At 34.5% G+C, this 17,071-nt stretch overlaps 1 protein-coding gene across 3 annotated transcripts in view; it reads left to right on the plus strand.

Annotated features, from left to right (window-relative positions):
* The window catches only part of CDH18 (cadherin 18), a 706,139-nt gene that overhangs the window by 473,981 nt on the left and 215,087 nt on the right, over positions 1–17,071 (plus strand). For all 3 annotated transcript variants that reach the window (XM_066374093.1, XM_066374085.1, XM_066374101.1), the window contains exon 4: positions 11,534–11,653. In XM_066374093.1, the coding sequence (XP_066230190.1) occupies positions 11,534–11,653 (120 nt within the window). The remainder of the gene's footprint in view (positions 1–11,533; positions 11,654–17,071) is intronic.

Consider the following 17,071-nt stretch of genomic DNA (forward strand, 5'->3'; position numbering starts at 1 on the left):
ACACATAAATCTATGGAACATAAATGAGGGCCCAGAAATAAACCCATGTTTATCTGGTCAGTTCATTGTTGACAATGGAGCCAAGAATATATAGTGGCAAAAGAAGAGTTTCTTTGATAAATTGTGCTGGGAAAACTGGAACTTTATCTTATACCATATACAAAAATCAATTCAAAATGCATTAGAGACTTGAATGTAAGACCTAACACCATAAAGTCCTAGAAGAAAACATAAAGTTAAACTCCTTGTCATCGGTCTTAGCAATGGTTTCTTGGCTTTAACACCAAAAGTAAATGTGACAAAAGCAAAAATAAACAAGTAGGATTACATCAAACTAAAATGTTCTGCACAGCTAAGGAAATCATCAACAAAATAAAAAAGAAACTTATAGAATGGGAGAAAATATTTCTCGTGTAATCTAAGGGCAGGATTTCAAGAGTATGACAGCAGAATTTTCAAGGGTTTTGTTGAGAAAGTTCAGGTTCTACTACTCTATTTTTGCTCTAGTCTATTATTGTAAGCACACCATTTGAAAAGTGTTCTGTAAATATTTATTGAATAATTGCATGTCAATTCTTTTTACCTACTACTTTGTCTGGAGGAAAGATATTGTAGATATGTAGCCTCTTAATTTTTTCTGAAACAACTATTTTAGGTACTTTTCTCTGTTTTCTAGCAGTCAGATACAGAGAGAGGGGGAAGTAATAAAGTATAGAGTGAAAGTATAACAATAGGTGCAGGGTGAATCTCAGTAAGAGAGAGATAGCGCAGCGAAGAAGAGGTCTGTCAGTGCCATCATAGATTCCTGGTGCCGCCTACCAGATGCGCCCACTGGTTTTCACTGGTTAGTCATTGATGGTCTTGGATAACTGATTTATCTTGATTCTAAATTCTCCCAAGGTCCATAAGGTTTCTGTTAGTAAATTTCATTTTCTACTTTAGTAATTTATAGATATAAATATAAACCAACCAAATAAGAACACACAAAGGCACTTTATTCAGAATTTGCTATAACAAGAGAATTAATCACTATTATTTGTGTTTTGGCAGAGATACAAAGGCAGGCAGAGGGCTGGGGAAAGTTTACAGTGGACAAAAGGAAAGGCTTTGAGTATGCCATAAATGGAGATTGTTGGTCTGGGGAAGTCTTAGGTGGGCTGATTGGAAGCAGAGCATTCTATGTAACTTGGTTAAAGATGCATATGTTGCTTTATATGATTGGTCTTAAGTTGGAGGTTGGGAAACAATTAGAAGGAGACAAGGAGAAGTTACTAATCAAGTCCTGGCCATCTGAGGCTGACTGTTGTTTAGATTCCTGGATATTTGCAAGTTAGAGTAATCTGATTTCCTACCAGCTGGAATTAGAGATAATATCGTGGCTCCTGGTCTGGTTATTATAGATAATGGGAGAGATTCTGGGACTGGTTTCTGCAGATTGTGGGTCTGGCCATTGTTCACTGCATAGTCAGTCTTTCGAATCAAACCACAGAAAAGCATAGAATTCACTTATTTTGTAAAGGAAAACAGAATATAATGTATACAACTATGACCTCAAATGTATAAATGACACAAATCAAGGTTGAAGCACGGTGAAATATATATTTCATCAGAAATCATTAGGGGTAAAATATAGACTGTGAAAACTAATGAAGCAGGATATAAGAATTTAATCATTTCATATACAGTGATAAATGTAGTACCAGCATAACTAAAATTATTGATGTAATTAAAATTGCATGAAGAGATATTGGGAGATAATTTAGATGCAATATATACTGCATCTTTAATTATGGTGCATCAGTTTATATTTTTATTTGTGATAAAATCAGAAAATTAGGCCTGACCTGTGGTGGCGCAGTGGATAAAGCATTGACCTGGAAATGCTGAGGTCGCTGGTTCGAAACCCTGGGCTTGCCTGGTCAGGGCACATATGGGAGTTGATGCTTCCTGCTCCTCCCCCTTCTCTCTCTCTCTCTGTCTCACTCTCCTCTCCCTCTCTCTCTCCTTTCTAAAATGAATAAATTAAAAATAAAAATAAAAAAATCAGAAAATTAAAAATTATTATAAAAGAACAAGTCATAAGACAAAGAAAGAGTTGCTACACTTGAATAGTAGATCTGGTGGGATTAGGCATGGAAACTGAAGAGGATTTTAATTTGGTTTTGTCCTATTTTATTTTTGGTAACTTTAAGATATAAAGACTTTGCTATTATAATATTTTAGTAATAAATATTACTAACTGATAAAAAATAAATTGGAGTTTTCCTTTAATATTGAAATCATTGATTGAATGTTAATTATATTTGTGTGTGGACATATCCAGATATATACACAAATATAATGATTGTTATAATATATAGTGCATATATTATAAACATTTCCCCTTTTATTAAACTGTTCTGAAATATGATTGACAAGCTTTGTAAACAAACGAGGACAAATTCTTCTTTCTCTGGTATTCTATTTTGAAGTTGATAGTTTATTTGGTTTGGGGTTTTTTTTATGCTGTTGTTATTGCTAAATATAAATTCAGCTAAAACAGTAGTACATTATTCAGAGAAATGCTAAACTTTGCAATAATTTCTATTTTTAAAAGAACTCATTTTCAGATAGTGAAATTAGAATCAAGTACAGAACCTAATGTTTATATGTATTTGATAAAGTATAGTCATTACTAAGAAAAGTGATGAAGGATATTTTGAGGGAAACCTTTTAATATCTTATGCATTAATCAGAATTTAATTAGGAAAACCAAATTCATGTCTAGGTAAATCAATAACTCAATAGGAGGAATTGAGTGTGTGAATAATGTTACAAAAACGATAGCAGAAATGCAAAGTCAAATTGTGGATTGTGAGGCAACCAGTAAAAGGGTCCAGTACCCATAAAGTAAGGCAAAGAAAGACGTTTTATGTGTCTCCAGGAGCTGGGCTTTATTACCACGACCATGGGAGAAGGCAGCGAAGAGGGAGCTGGAACCATTGAAGAAATGTAATCATTGCCAGAGACAACACCAAAACAGAAAGAGAGGGAATGAATGATAAGGAGGGAGGGGGAAAGAGAAAGGAGGAGCTCTTTTTCTGTTTTCCAGTTTTCCTCTAGCACCTGCCATTGTTCAGTCGATAAGGAAGGCTACCTTCTACAGTTGTCAACTCTATACCTTTTGGAACCTCAATGCCCACATCTGTAAAATGATGTTAAATGTTATTTTTTTCAATAGGTTAATCTTATTATTGAATTAAATGTCATATAGTAGAGGGCTTCCCATATCATTGGCAGTCAATACATATTATTTTCTTAAATCTTTTTTTTTTCATTGAAGGAATATAATTTAAATTTTCTTGAGTAATGTGAAGTTTAATATTAGATATTCTGATAAAAAAGGTTGTAATTGAAAATACACAGAGAATAACAATAGCCATGGTTTAAAAGAGACAGAATCATATTTTTTGTTTTGGTACCTGGTTGTTTCCTAAGTGTTGTTGCAGAAGAATTTTTTTTTAATCAAATGTCTCTTGTGTGAATACTCAAAGTATTGTCAAATTACACAATGACTAGAATCCTGCCTTATTGCTCTGTTTGGTGAAATTACAGTCCTCCTGTGTAGAATGAAATTTAAGTTGTAGCTTGATGACTATTGCTTTTTCACAGTTCCTGGAAAAATCTTCTGAGAATTAAGCCTTAAGAGGTTTCTTCAGAGAGATACTCTCAGCTTTCATAAATCCTCAGCTTATTTTTACTCAAAGTTCTTGCTCAACATTGATTCACTTGAGATTTTTAACAGAGCTGTGAATGTTGGCAAGTCATGCATAACGATTTGCAATCTCAGAAAATATTTGCTTGGTATTAAAATGCCTTATTAAATATTTCAAATTGGTCTTTAGAGACGTTCAAGAAAGACCACTCTGCTTCTCATTGATATGTAACTTTACAAAATGAGTGCTATTTATAAAGCTGTAGTACAAAAAGACACCAAATGAAAAGAATGACACAGGGCAGTCCCCAAAGGAAACAAGACTTAAGTTTTACTATAGAAAGATATCTTGAAAGCTTTTTTATGTGCTTAAATCTTTTCCATGTTTGTACAAAACATCAGCTGAGGGACGCTGTACTGTGGTATGGGAACTGTTAAGAGTACGCCATAGGAAATATTTACCATGAAAAGATTGTACACTAAATAGCTAATGAAACTTTAAAAGGCAGTGTTCCTGTGGTTATTGTTTTTAATGGAAACAGATGTAAAAATTAAGAAAGCTTATATAGCACTTTTAAAAGTTTTCTTTTATGAGCACAAGACTGTAGGGAAGGGGCTGTTGATTTAGTATCTATTGACAAAATTCATATAATAATTTTTCTGAGAAAATTAGAATCTCATTTTAATATTCTAGTGGAATAATCAGCTTTTAGGCATCACTTTATATAGTATATCTTTTAGTGAGAGAGAGAGAGAGTCAAAGAGAGGGACAAATAGGGACAAACAGAAGAGAAATGAGAAGCATCAATTCTTTGTTGCGGTTCCTTAGATGCTCATTGATTCCTTTCTTATATATGTCTTGATGGGGGAAGGTGGGGGGGGGGTGAAGCTCCAGCCAAGCCAATGACTCTTTGCGAAAAGCCAGTGACCTTGGGCTCAAGCCAGCGAACTTTTTCTTCAAGCCAGTGGACTTGCGCTCAAGCCTGCAACCATGGGTTCATGTCTATGATACCACACTCAAGCCAGGACCCCACGCTCAAGTTGGTGAGCCTGCGCTGAAGCTAGTGACCTCAGTGTTTCAAACCTGGGTCTTTTGCATCCTAGGCTGAGGCTCTATCTACTGTGCCACCTCCTGGTCAAGCAAGACATCCCTTCATATATTTTTATTTGGAAATCAGTAGAGGATACTGATTTTTTTTTTCTTTTCTACTATGAATGCAATTAGGGCACATAGCACAAATAAGGAAATTGAATGGTTCAATGTGGGACACTTTTCTCAGGCATAAATATAATTTATAGTTTTTTTTCACTTAAAAGTTTAACCAGGCCCTGGCCGGTTGGCTCAGTGGTAGAGCGTCGGCCTGGCGTGCGGAAGTCCCGGGTTTGATTCCCGGCCAGGGCACACAGGAGAAGCGCCCATCTGCTTCTCCACCCCTCCCCCTTTCCTTCCTCTCTGTCTCTCTCTTCCCCTCCCGCAGCTTAGGCTCCATTGGAGCAAAAGATGGCCCGGGCGCTGGGGATAGCTCCTTGGCCTCTGCCCCAGGTGCTAGAGTGGCTCTGGTCAAGACATAGCGACGCCCCGGATGGGCAGAGCATCGCCCCCTGGTGGGCGTGCTGGGTGGATCCCGGTTGGGCGCATGCGGGAGTCTGTCTGACTGCCTCCCTGTTTCCAGCTTCAGAAAAATACAAAAAAAAAAAAAAAGTTTAACCAGAAATAAATATTCTTCATTAAAATGACCAATATAATTTATTAATTTACTTTAAAAATGCCAATGGGGTAAATTACTAATAGTACCTAGTCTTAAAAAAATCAAATGCTATTAATTTTTACTTTAATTTTTCTATTTGAGCGATTAATTTCTGGTTTCACCTCATTTATAATGTATCTTTTTTTAAATAGTATAAGAATTTACATATCATTTTTTTCTTATAACTTCAGACTCTTATTCAGAATCTGTTAAAGAAATAACTGTAAATTCTGAGACTATTTGTCATTCTTTCCACCACAATTATAACATACTGTATTAGTTTGCTAGGGCTACTGTACCAAACTATCACGAACTGAGTGCTTTAAACAACAGAAATTTATTGCCTCACTGTTTCTAAAGTTGGAAATTGGAAGTCAAGATGACAGCAGGACATGCTTTGTCTCAAATCTCCGGGAAAGAGTCTGTTCTAAGCCTCTACTCCAGCTTCTAGTGGTTTGCTCTACGTGCTTGCCTTTCTTTGGCATTTGGAAGCATAACCTCAACTTCTGCCTTTATCTTCATATAAACTTCACCGTGTGTATGTGTGTGTGTGTGTGTGTGTGTGTGTGTGTGTGTGTGTGTGTATGTGTGTGTTGCATGTGTGTGTTTGAGTGTGTGCATCTGTCTGTCTTCAAAATTTCCATTTATATAAGGACACCAGTTGTGTTGGATTAAGGGTCCATTCTACTCCAATCCAATTTATAACACATACCTTAGAGCATTCTACTTTTTTGATTACTTCTATAGTTTTAATGAAGAAGAATGCCTTTTTTCCACTGTAGAAATACTTCCAGAAATACCAGTGACTCTTACAATTTTTCCATCTGAACCTTAAATTAATTAGAGAGTATGAAATTTTAATTTTTCCCTTAATTTTTCCTGGTGATAAATCCTTGAAAGTTGAACAAGGGATCTATTTTCCATCCCTACCTGTTATTTCTCAGGCTGCTGCCTGGGCACATTGACTTTCCCTGGGGCTGTGTTGTGCATATACTTCTGCTCCCTTCAACCAGCAATCTGTATTCATAGTGGCAGCTTGATACCTACATGGGCCACCAAAGTACAGTGACAGGTAATTTGCTGTGTCTTGTTTTACACACAAATAGAACTGCCAATACCTGTGAGACCTACAGCACAGAGATGTGTTAGGGACTGTACTTTTTGACCAGGGTAGATGGTTATTATATTTTCTTTTTTTCCCCTGAAACCTGTTTCTGCTGTTTACTTCCCCCTTCCACTTTAAACTGCCACTTAGTCAATACCTCCAGGCTACCTTCTTTTTTCTTTTTTTCTTTTCTCCTTTCTTCTATTGTTCTTTATTACTTGTCACTCCATTCCTGCTCCTTAGCCTCCACTTAACAAGGCTGGACTTTTATAGACACCTCAAGCCCAGCGGAGCTCTCTCTTTCGTGAGGGGAGCCTGCCTATCACTGTAAATGAGGTGTGATTTAGCACTGTTTCTGTTTCTCAGCAGTCTCCAGGGAATAGTTGCTTGGGGACTATGTTAAGATGTTAAAAACTTTTTAGACTTAAATCACTATTAGAAAACAAGAGCAAGTTCCAACAAATTGGGATTTTATAAGTGTGATTTCTTATGGCTACTATTTTACAACTTTCTATACTGTCTTCTCTGTTGTGAAACCTAGTCATCCCTATATGCCAGGTACTATCAGCAGTTTTACTGTCAGATAAAAGATTTGTCTGGTATAATTTTATAATATGTTATCCACTTTTATAGCCCAACTTCAGATATTATTACAGATTTTAAATTTTTTCAGTGTGTACCAATAAAAATGTCTTCTATATCAACTTTTATCTGTAAATATCTACCTGTTGGTATTCTCTGAACAATTTGAAGACATCAGCATTGGGTATAGAGCAAATGTCACTGATATTCTATAATAGCAATAATTATACTTCATAGTATTGGAATCCATAGGAGTCTGAAAAGACCAGAGTAGCAGGCTTAATGGAAAGGAGGAAAGGAACCCTGCCGGGCTGACTCGTAAGGGAGAGTCGCACCAAGCACAGCCTGGGACTGGTCTTTTAGGGTTTTTGGGAGGGGGAGTGAGATGGGTGGTGGGGCATTAGCCCATTGCCTGCTGGACCAAGGAGGGTCTTTTATGGAAGTTTGCCAGGTCTTTTTGGCTTGTGACGTCAGACATTCCTTTACGACAAGTCATCTGCTGCAAGCCCTGAAACAGACTGACTGGCAGGGTTAAAGAAATGAAACCTAAGATTCCTGACTATTTGATATATAAAAAAAGAAAAGAGAGTAGTTCTTAGAGAGGCCTCAAGGGAAAAGGGATGGAGGTCATTGTCTTCTGTAACTTCTTCCTGCTGTGTAGGGGCAGTGAGGGGTTATGGCCTCTCTAAGGATTACTCTCAGTGGGGTTCAGTCGGTAATGGGGAATATGGGTGTAATAGTAGCATTTGGTTAAAAGTGAATCGGGTAACTTCATGGATGCGACTTTGTAAAAATTTTAGGAAAAAGGGGGCTAATATAAGTAAGGGACATAAAATTAATAAAGGACCAAGGATGGGGATGAGCCAGGCGACAAGGGGAGTCTTCCACCACCAAGAGTTGTCCAGCGGGTCAACGATGGGTCTGTTTTTATGGAGTTTTTCCTGTAGGTGGCGCAGAGAGCTGATATTTTCTTCTACTAGGCCAGACTCATTGATATAATAACAGCATTGCTCCTGTAGGAAGAGACAAGTTCCTCCCTTCTCATTAGTAAGAAGAACAAGAGCCCTGCGATTTTGTAAAGCCACTTGAGTTAAAGATGTAAGTTGTCTTTGTAAGGAGGCTAGGGAGGTTGCTGAGTCAACCAAGGCCTGGTCTAAGTCTGCTTGGAGTTGGTCAGTGGCCCACAAGCTATGAGTTAGTCCTGCTCCCCCAATGCCTCCTGCTGCTAGAGAAGTTGCTAGGGTTAGGCCTATTAGGATAGGGAGGAAGATAGCTCGCTTATGTCTGTTACTGGTTAGCCTATCTAGGAGTTCTCCCTCCCCATAGAACATTAGCTCTGGTATAATAACTACTGGTATACAAGGTAGGGGGACAAATTTTAAAGGGTAAGAAAGAATTTTGAGCATGTGGGTGTTGAATCAAAAGTCCTGGTATATCCGAAATGCTTCTCCTTGAGGCGGCTTGCCAGCTTCTTGGAATTCCTCTGTTTCAGGGGCGATAGTCCAGTAAGGGTGAGGTCTGACAGATAAGCGGAACATCAAGAGGGCAGTTTGGAATTCATGTATCTATCACATAGTGTAAGAGATAGTTTTCATGTGACTAGCTCTGGAAAGTATAGTAAAGCCAGAACACACAGTGCTATAATGGGAATATTCATGGCATGCACAAATAAGGCTTTCTGTGAATGGACTAGCATTGAGGCAAAAACAACAACAACAACAAAAGCACATTTTTAAAATGACTTTTAATTTTCAGATTATAGATTTACATACATTCATGAGAAATAATATGGAGAGATTCCACATATCCACATCTTTTACCAAGTTTTTCCCAGTGGTAACATAGTAGAAAAGTGTAAAATGGTATCATAATTAGGTTATTGAAAGGATTTAATTTACCATTCTTATTTAGATTTTTCTAGATTTACTACTGTGTGTTAGTGTGTTTTAGTTCTACCTAATTTATCACTTGCGGATGTTCACGTACTTACCACCATAATCAAAATACTGAAGAGTTCCAATACCACAATGTTACCTTGTGTTGCTCTTTAATAACCAAACCTACCTTCCTACACTTCCTCTGCCCCAAACTATAGCAGCTACTAATGTGTTCTGTTATCTATTTCTAAAATTTCAAGAATCTTAAATAAATGAAATTATAAATTATATAACCTTTTAGATTGGGCCTTTTGCACTGGCTATAACTCCCTGAAGATTCATTTAAATTGTCACAAATATCAATAGTCTGTTTACTTTTATTACTGAGCAGTATTTCATAGTATGAGTGTGCCACAGTTTGTGTAATCATTTTCCCATTGAAGAATATCTCAGTGGTTTCCATTAGGGGGCTATGATCAATAAAGTTACTATGAATATGTTGTAAATGGGATTTTATATAAATATACATTTTTATTACTTTAATATGAATGCCCAAGAGTACAACTTACTGGGTTGTATGGTCAATGTATGTTTGGTTACATTTTCACCAGCAGTGTATGAGAGACCTTGTTTCTCAGCATTCTTGCCAGCATTCGGTGTTGCTGTTGTGTTTTATTATCCATATTTAGAGATCTCCTTTAGATATAATGACAGCCAGTTCTCCTCTTCCGGGTATGCTAATTAATTATTATATTTGTGCTTAGAATCTCAATGTAAAAATTGTATTTAGAACCCAGAATCATAGTATATTAATATTATGAAAAGTCATGTACATTGCTGATCTGCTAGTAAAAATTGCCAAGCGCACTTGGCATTCCAATTCTTTTAAGTTTTCTAGGATCCCTTGTAGACAAAGAACATACTTTGTTTAAAGTTGTGTCTGTATTTCAACATGAATGTAAAAATTTGTAGTTGAATAGATATTAGACTTGTAAAAGATGTATCATACCTACATATTTGAAGTAATTACTAAAATTAAAGACTAACCTTTATCAGTACTTCCACAGTCAATTTACAGAATGAATATAGAATTTTATAGAGGCTCATTTGGTTGTGGAAATATATTTATTTGATACATAATCTGGATTAGGAGACAGAATATGCTATTTAAGCAAATTAAATATCAAGTATGCACTTATAGATGACTCATTGGATACATGTTATGAATAAATGAAAACTCTTATCCACAAACCCTTACTAGATGTTTGTCATGTTACTCTTAGATCAACTTTATTTGGGAATAACTGAAATATTAGATAGATTTACCTAACCAATCAACAAATTTTTAAAAGGAGTAAACATAAAGAAATAAGCGCAATAGACCCATAAAATTTAGTACTGTAAATATAACATTTCAAAGTTTATAAATTACTTTAAAATACATTTTAATTACCAAAAACTTAGTGTGGCAAGATTATTCTTATCCCCATTGTGGAAACATAATTATACTGGTACTTGTAGAACAGGCTAAAAGAATGTTAACTGAACCTTGGTAATCAGTTATGAGTCTCATTAATTGTCCACATTGGAAATATAAAGAACACCTGAACAGCCAGTGGTGCAGTGAATAGAGCATCAGACTGGACTGTGGATGATGCAGGTTTGAAACTGTGAGGTTGCTGGCTTGAGCATGGGCTCATCCAGCTTGAGCACAGGCTCACCAGCTTGAGCGCGGTATCACTGGCTTGAGCGTGTGATCATAGAAATGACCCCGTGGTTGCTGGCTTCAGCCCAAAAGTCACTGACTTGAGCTCAAGATCACTGGCCTGAGCAAGGGGTCACTTGCTTGCTGAAGCCACCCCCCTCAGTTAAGGCACAAATGAGAAAACAATCAATGAACAACTAAGGTGTCACAACGAAGAATTGATGCTTCTCGTCTCTCTCCCTTCCTGAGTCTGTCCCTATCCGTCTGTTTGTCTCTCTGACTCTCTCTCTGTCTTTGTCAAAAACAAACAGACAAAAAAACCCTAAAAGAAATATAAAGAACATGTATGATGGAAATAACTTGAATGGGCTACTTTGATGCCATTAATAATTTTATGTCAATAAATTAATCACATCCACCTTCCCAATTAATCACAAATCATTCAACCCCTGGTTTTCTGAATAGTTATAGAGTATGCAATAGACAACCTCATGACAACTTTGACTTTGCCCCCTAGTTAACACCGATTTGAGTCTTGCACATCAATCATACACAGACCTGATTATGGGAGTGTCAAAAGAGACCTTTTATACTGTTATCAGCCTATAGAGAGTCATATCAAAATATATAAGATAAAAGATTCTATTTTGGACTTTCAATTAGTACAGCTGATAGTAGAGAAAGAAAGCAAGGAATATGTTTCACAGATAAGTCTAATAATTTTAGCTCTCCATAAATATTTCAGCATAACTTTTTCTGTGTAGAAATTACTCATATGCTAAATGCCATCACACACTAAAATTTGTTTTCCTGAATGCACAGGTACCTCTGTTCTACAGGTGACAGCTACTGATGCAGATGACCCTACTTATGGAAACAGTGCACGGGTGGTTTACAGTATTCTCCAAGGACAACCTTACTTCTCCGTAGATCCTAAAACAGGTTAGTACATTTCTGTATAATCTGTGTACAGGCGCATGTACAATAAAAGAAAGCAATGTTTTTACAGTTGACCCTTGAACTACATGGGTTAGAATTGTGTGGGTTCACTTATATAAAAAATTTTTTAAAATAATTATATATGGTGCTGTAAATGTATTTAATTTCTTACTATTTTCTAAATAATATTTTCTTGTCTCTGGCATACTTTATGTAAGAACACAAGTTGTAATACATATAACATACAAAATATATGTTAATTAACTGTTTATGTTATCAGTAAGGCTTCTGGAAAATACTAGGCTACTTACTAGCAGTAAAGCTTTTGGGGAATCAAAATTATCACAGATTGTTGACTGTGTGGGGGATCAGCTCAACTAACTTCTGCATTGTTTAAGGGTCAACTGTATTTCTGTGTACTCTTCTACATCAGATATTATTTTAGCACATTTGAAAACTCCTTCACTTTTCCAATACAAATTGATTAATTAAAGGTAAATTAAATGTTTTTCTTACTATTTTGATTATCTAATATTTATAAATATACCAGTAAGAAGCTCTGATTAAAACAAGTATAGATTATGATATAAAATGACACTTTCAAGCATATTATTTATTTTTTGATACATTAGTTTAATTCTTTGCAAAAGAAAGTAAATGATCTATTTATATTTATTATATACTTCACTTGAATTAGTCACACAAGTTGTTACATATTATATTGAAGAATTGTGTCTTGAACAGATATTGTTTCCTAATCAGAAAAATTTTCAGCCCTCATATATTTTATTAATTATGAGAAATTGAGAATAAATCTAAAGCCATATCAATATTTTTTGAGGAGATATGAATTCTGCTTTCTTTCCTCTCTGTTTCTGTCCAAAGCAATCATATCCTATCATGTCACATGCTGTGATGCAAAAATGGGACCGGTGGGTTCTGAATAATGCATTATAGGGTATGTTATAGCAACATAATCTCTAAACCACAAAAAGCTCTGGCTCCATTGACGATTTGTTAATAAAATCTTGGCTAAATATAAAACCCAGTTTTAATGTAGCTAACTGTTCTGAACAAGATAAGTCACAACTTACTAATAATTTCAAGGTTATACTTAATCATGAGACATAAATAAAGCATAGAGAAAGATCCAGGACATTCTAACAGCTCCTTAAGTCTTTCTGGTCACATTAGATTTATTCTGAATAAGGTAAGCAAGTGGGGTCTTCCAGCATAGGACAGTGCCACATAACTAATACAGAGAGCCACGTTTTATCAGAACTGTCCCTCTTTTATTCATATACCGGTACATAACATAGAAAATATTTTTCTGGGAACCCTACTCCACAAGTCTATAGACTCCAGGTTTGTTTACCATATCTTAGACAATGAGGAACATCTAACTGAAAAGGTGATATAGATAGCACACTTCCTATGGTCAATACCAGTAGTTTGCTAGGAATGTTATCTTTATCATGTTTACAAGAAGATTTGACAAAGTTACTTGCCCTCTTTCTTGCCTTGTCATGCTGCAACATGTAAATAAACTGGGCAAGAATAGATATCAGGCATACTGCTTAACTCCTTAATTCTCATAACTTATGAATAAAATAATGAAGAATCTATATGGAGACAGAAATGTAAATGAAAAATATATAACATGCATACATATTCATATATTATATGCATTAGAATTATAGAATAAATTATAATATATAGTTAAATAAAATAGAAATTGAGAGTTAATAAAAATATATGATATAATGTTACCTAAAATGAATATGAGATATGCAAGTATTTTAGTACCAAGATATTACTAAATATTTAGAAATAAAATATTTATTAGCCTGGTAATCAAATTTCTGGGACAAAAATATATGTGTAAATATTGTTTCTCTGGCAGAAAGGTATGAAATTAGTTGAACATAATTGTTTTATAAAATTATATTTTATAAATTTAAGGTATCAACATTGATTTGATACATTGCTATATGAAATATGATTACCATTATAGCGTTAGAAAATCTTAAGATAACTCATTATTTGATATTAGTGTTGCTCACTTTGCTTTATTTTTCCAATAATCATTCTTGTTTTATATATGAAAGTAATATATTTCTCACTTTAAGTATGAATATTACTAGAGGAAGGAAGCAAGAAGATCGTGTTTCAATTAGCTAGTTAATATCACACACAAACATGTGCATGCATGCACACACATGCACAAATGTGCAAACACACTCATGGATTTAGCTCATTAACTGTCCTGTACATAGCCAAATATTTATTTATAAAAATATACTTACTTAGAATATTGCTAAAGTATAGATGTATTACATAGATTTTGAAAAAATTTTATACGCCTTTTTAACTTATGAAAAAAAAACAATTACCAATTCTGTGTGTATATGTGTCTGAATGTCTGTGAATGTTTGCATATGTGTGAGTGCATATGCATATGTGTATGTGTGTATATTTGGATGGATAAAACAGGCCTCTGAGGACAAGATTTGACTAGTGTACTCTGCTAAAGTTGGTGCGTTAGTGAAGCAAATATATCAATAACACAATATTCAAATAAAATTGTATTTGATTATACATATTTATATGTCAATTAATTACTGCATTAAACAAAAAGTTATTTATAACTTAAATAGGTTTCTGCTCAACTATTGCTCTTACATTTTTTCTCTCTTTTCTTTAAAATGATTTATTGTGTAAAATGCATACCTCCATGTTGATGTTTTAACTTCAATATTATAGTGGGGAAGCATTGAGGGAAGCTATGGATGGCTACATGTACTGCTATAAAGATTGTTTCTAATGTACAAAAGTCATAGCTGTATGTGCAAATATGTATTATAAATCAGAATGTTCATTATTCTCTTGGGAGCTAATATTATTTTTTGGTAATTTAAGCTTAAAAGACCTATTATTGTCCAATTAAACATATTCAGAACTAATGAATTAAGTGGAGATTTATGTTTAAAATGAATGAAATGAAGTACAAACACACACACACTAAAAACTTAAAAATCTGTTGCTATGGAAAGGGTTATATAAGAAGTGTTGTTATAGTAGTTACATATAATGTACATTTCAACATTAACACTTTCATTCTATCCTCTCATTTGACATGACTATATTTTAATATGTTTGCAATTACTTTAAATGAAGACTAACAAAGCAGAACTTTTGTTTCCTTATGGTCAAGATCAGTACTTTGGATTTTATTGTTTTTATTACGTTAAAAATTACATTTTGGTATACACCAAGACTTTCCAATGGTGAGCTGCCAGTGGGGCCTTGTTTTCTATTTTAAAATGATCTATGAATCACTGCAACATGCATTTAAATTATGTCGCTCTTGAGAAACTATACCATAAATAATTGATTAAATAAGTTCTGTATTGTTTGGCACTGAAATTCCATCCATTGATATGAAACAAATCTTGTGAATAATTTACTGTTTTAAATAAGCTTTGTCAAGTTAACTTTTTTATGTCATTTGCATGAGCAACAATTTATGAGTTACTTCCTGTTATTTTAGATAGTTCATATATGTTGTTATTTCTATGCCCATTACACACAGGTAGTTGAATGTTCCTGGTGGTCAGCTGAGGAAACCTAAAATTCAGGATAAAAACTTGATGCTAGGGAAAACAGCAGAATATTCTGGTTTAAAAAATTCTAGTTAAACTTTATTTATAATTGTTTACAGTGTTGGCAATGGTGAATACCAGTGCTTTTCACCATAATTAATGTGAAACATGTAAATCAGGGATAGTCAATAATGATATCAATGTATTGCATAAATGGTAGTCATAATGGTTTTTAGCCACAAACTAAAGGCTAGACATTTATTCAGTTTGGTAGAGATGCACTTATATTTTAACTTGAGAATCATTTTTATACAATCTTAATATATATTTTTACTCATTGAATATTAATATTTTATTATTGGACAATAGGGAAAATGAAACATTTTTGTTGAAAAGTTTTACATTTAATATTTAGATACAGAAAAATAATAAGACTAGAAAGGCTACATTTTAATTATGCACAAGATTATACTAGATAGATGTCTTTTAATACTTAGTGTATTTTAACATTTGAATGATTTCTGCTATATAACATTTTGAGGGTAGGCATTGGATTTCAATCTCTTGGAAGTCAAACACCTCTTCAGTAATAGCAACTATGCACCTCACCTAATGATGCCTATTGGTTCTAAAGGCACAAGTAGTATTATAATTTATTTTTACAAGATACTGTTGTAAATAAAATAAATAAACTGTTCAATTGACCTTCTTATGATAAAATTTTGATATTTACTCATGTTATAGTTGAATTAGCATAGTCAAATAATTCATACTTATTATTTTTCAAAATAATAAGCTTTATTCTAGAGTAACTTGGAGTGATTGCATGGTCAAGTACTAACGTGTAATACTAGCATAGTTCATTGATCACATTACTGAAATGTTATACTTCTGTTTCCTTGCATATAAATTTCAAATGATAACGATTATTCCAATGAAGAAAGTAATGCAGAGATCTTACCTATTTCACTGGGGAAAATTTTTTTTTGTTGCATCCACAAAAACACTTGTTCTAACCTAATTTGAATGTGCTGATCTCAAATTGACATTAGTTTTTCTCTGTAAGCTACAGTTTTTTTGCAATTCAAGATTTTAGGTTTTCATCTTATGGTAAAATTTTCAACATTTAGTTTAACATAATGAAGTAGAATGTCTTCTTGGGCATCATCTTTGTAAAAATATAATTTATATAATGCAGTAAATACACTAATACACTAAAAGATATGATTGCATCAGAATTGGTCTACAATTTAGAAATAGAATATATTAAAACACTTATTTTAATCATAAAATTTGCGCAAAACTTATTTAAATTCTATTCAGGCAAAAATTGCACTTGTAGCTCTTGAGTTTGTGTACTTGTTGAGGACAATCTCATTTGATGCTCCAGTAGTAGTCTGCTCATCATTAACAGCTCCAAGGTTTTTGGGAAACATATCAAGGTGACTGTTCAGGAAGTGCATCTTAATGCTCATGTTACATCCAATGTCTCAGAAAGGCAACAGCTTTCTTTGAACCAGAAGTCAATAGTTTTCTGCTTTTTTGTTGCCAAGGAAGTTCTTTATAACTACCACAAAAGACTGCCGTGCTGCTTTCTTCTTCTTTTTTTTTTTTTCTTTTTTGTATTTTTCTGAAGCTGGAAAACAGGGAGGCAGTCAGACAGACTCCCGCATGCGCCCGACTGGGATCCACCAGGCATGCCCACCAGGGGGTGATACTCTGCCCATTTTGGGGCATTGCTCTGTCGCAATCAGAGCCATTCTAGAGCCTGAGGCAGAGGCCACAGAGCCATCTTCAGTGCCGGGGCAAACTTTGTCCA

The sequence above is a fragment of the Saccopteryx leptura genome, chromosome 1 (genome assembly GCF_036850995.1).
Source record: "Saccopteryx leptura isolate mSacLep1 chromosome 1, mSacLep1_pri_phased_curated, whole genome shotgun sequence".
NCBI classification, from domain to species: Eukaryota; Metazoa; Chordata; class Mammalia; order Chiroptera; family Emballonuridae; genus Saccopteryx; species Saccopteryx leptura.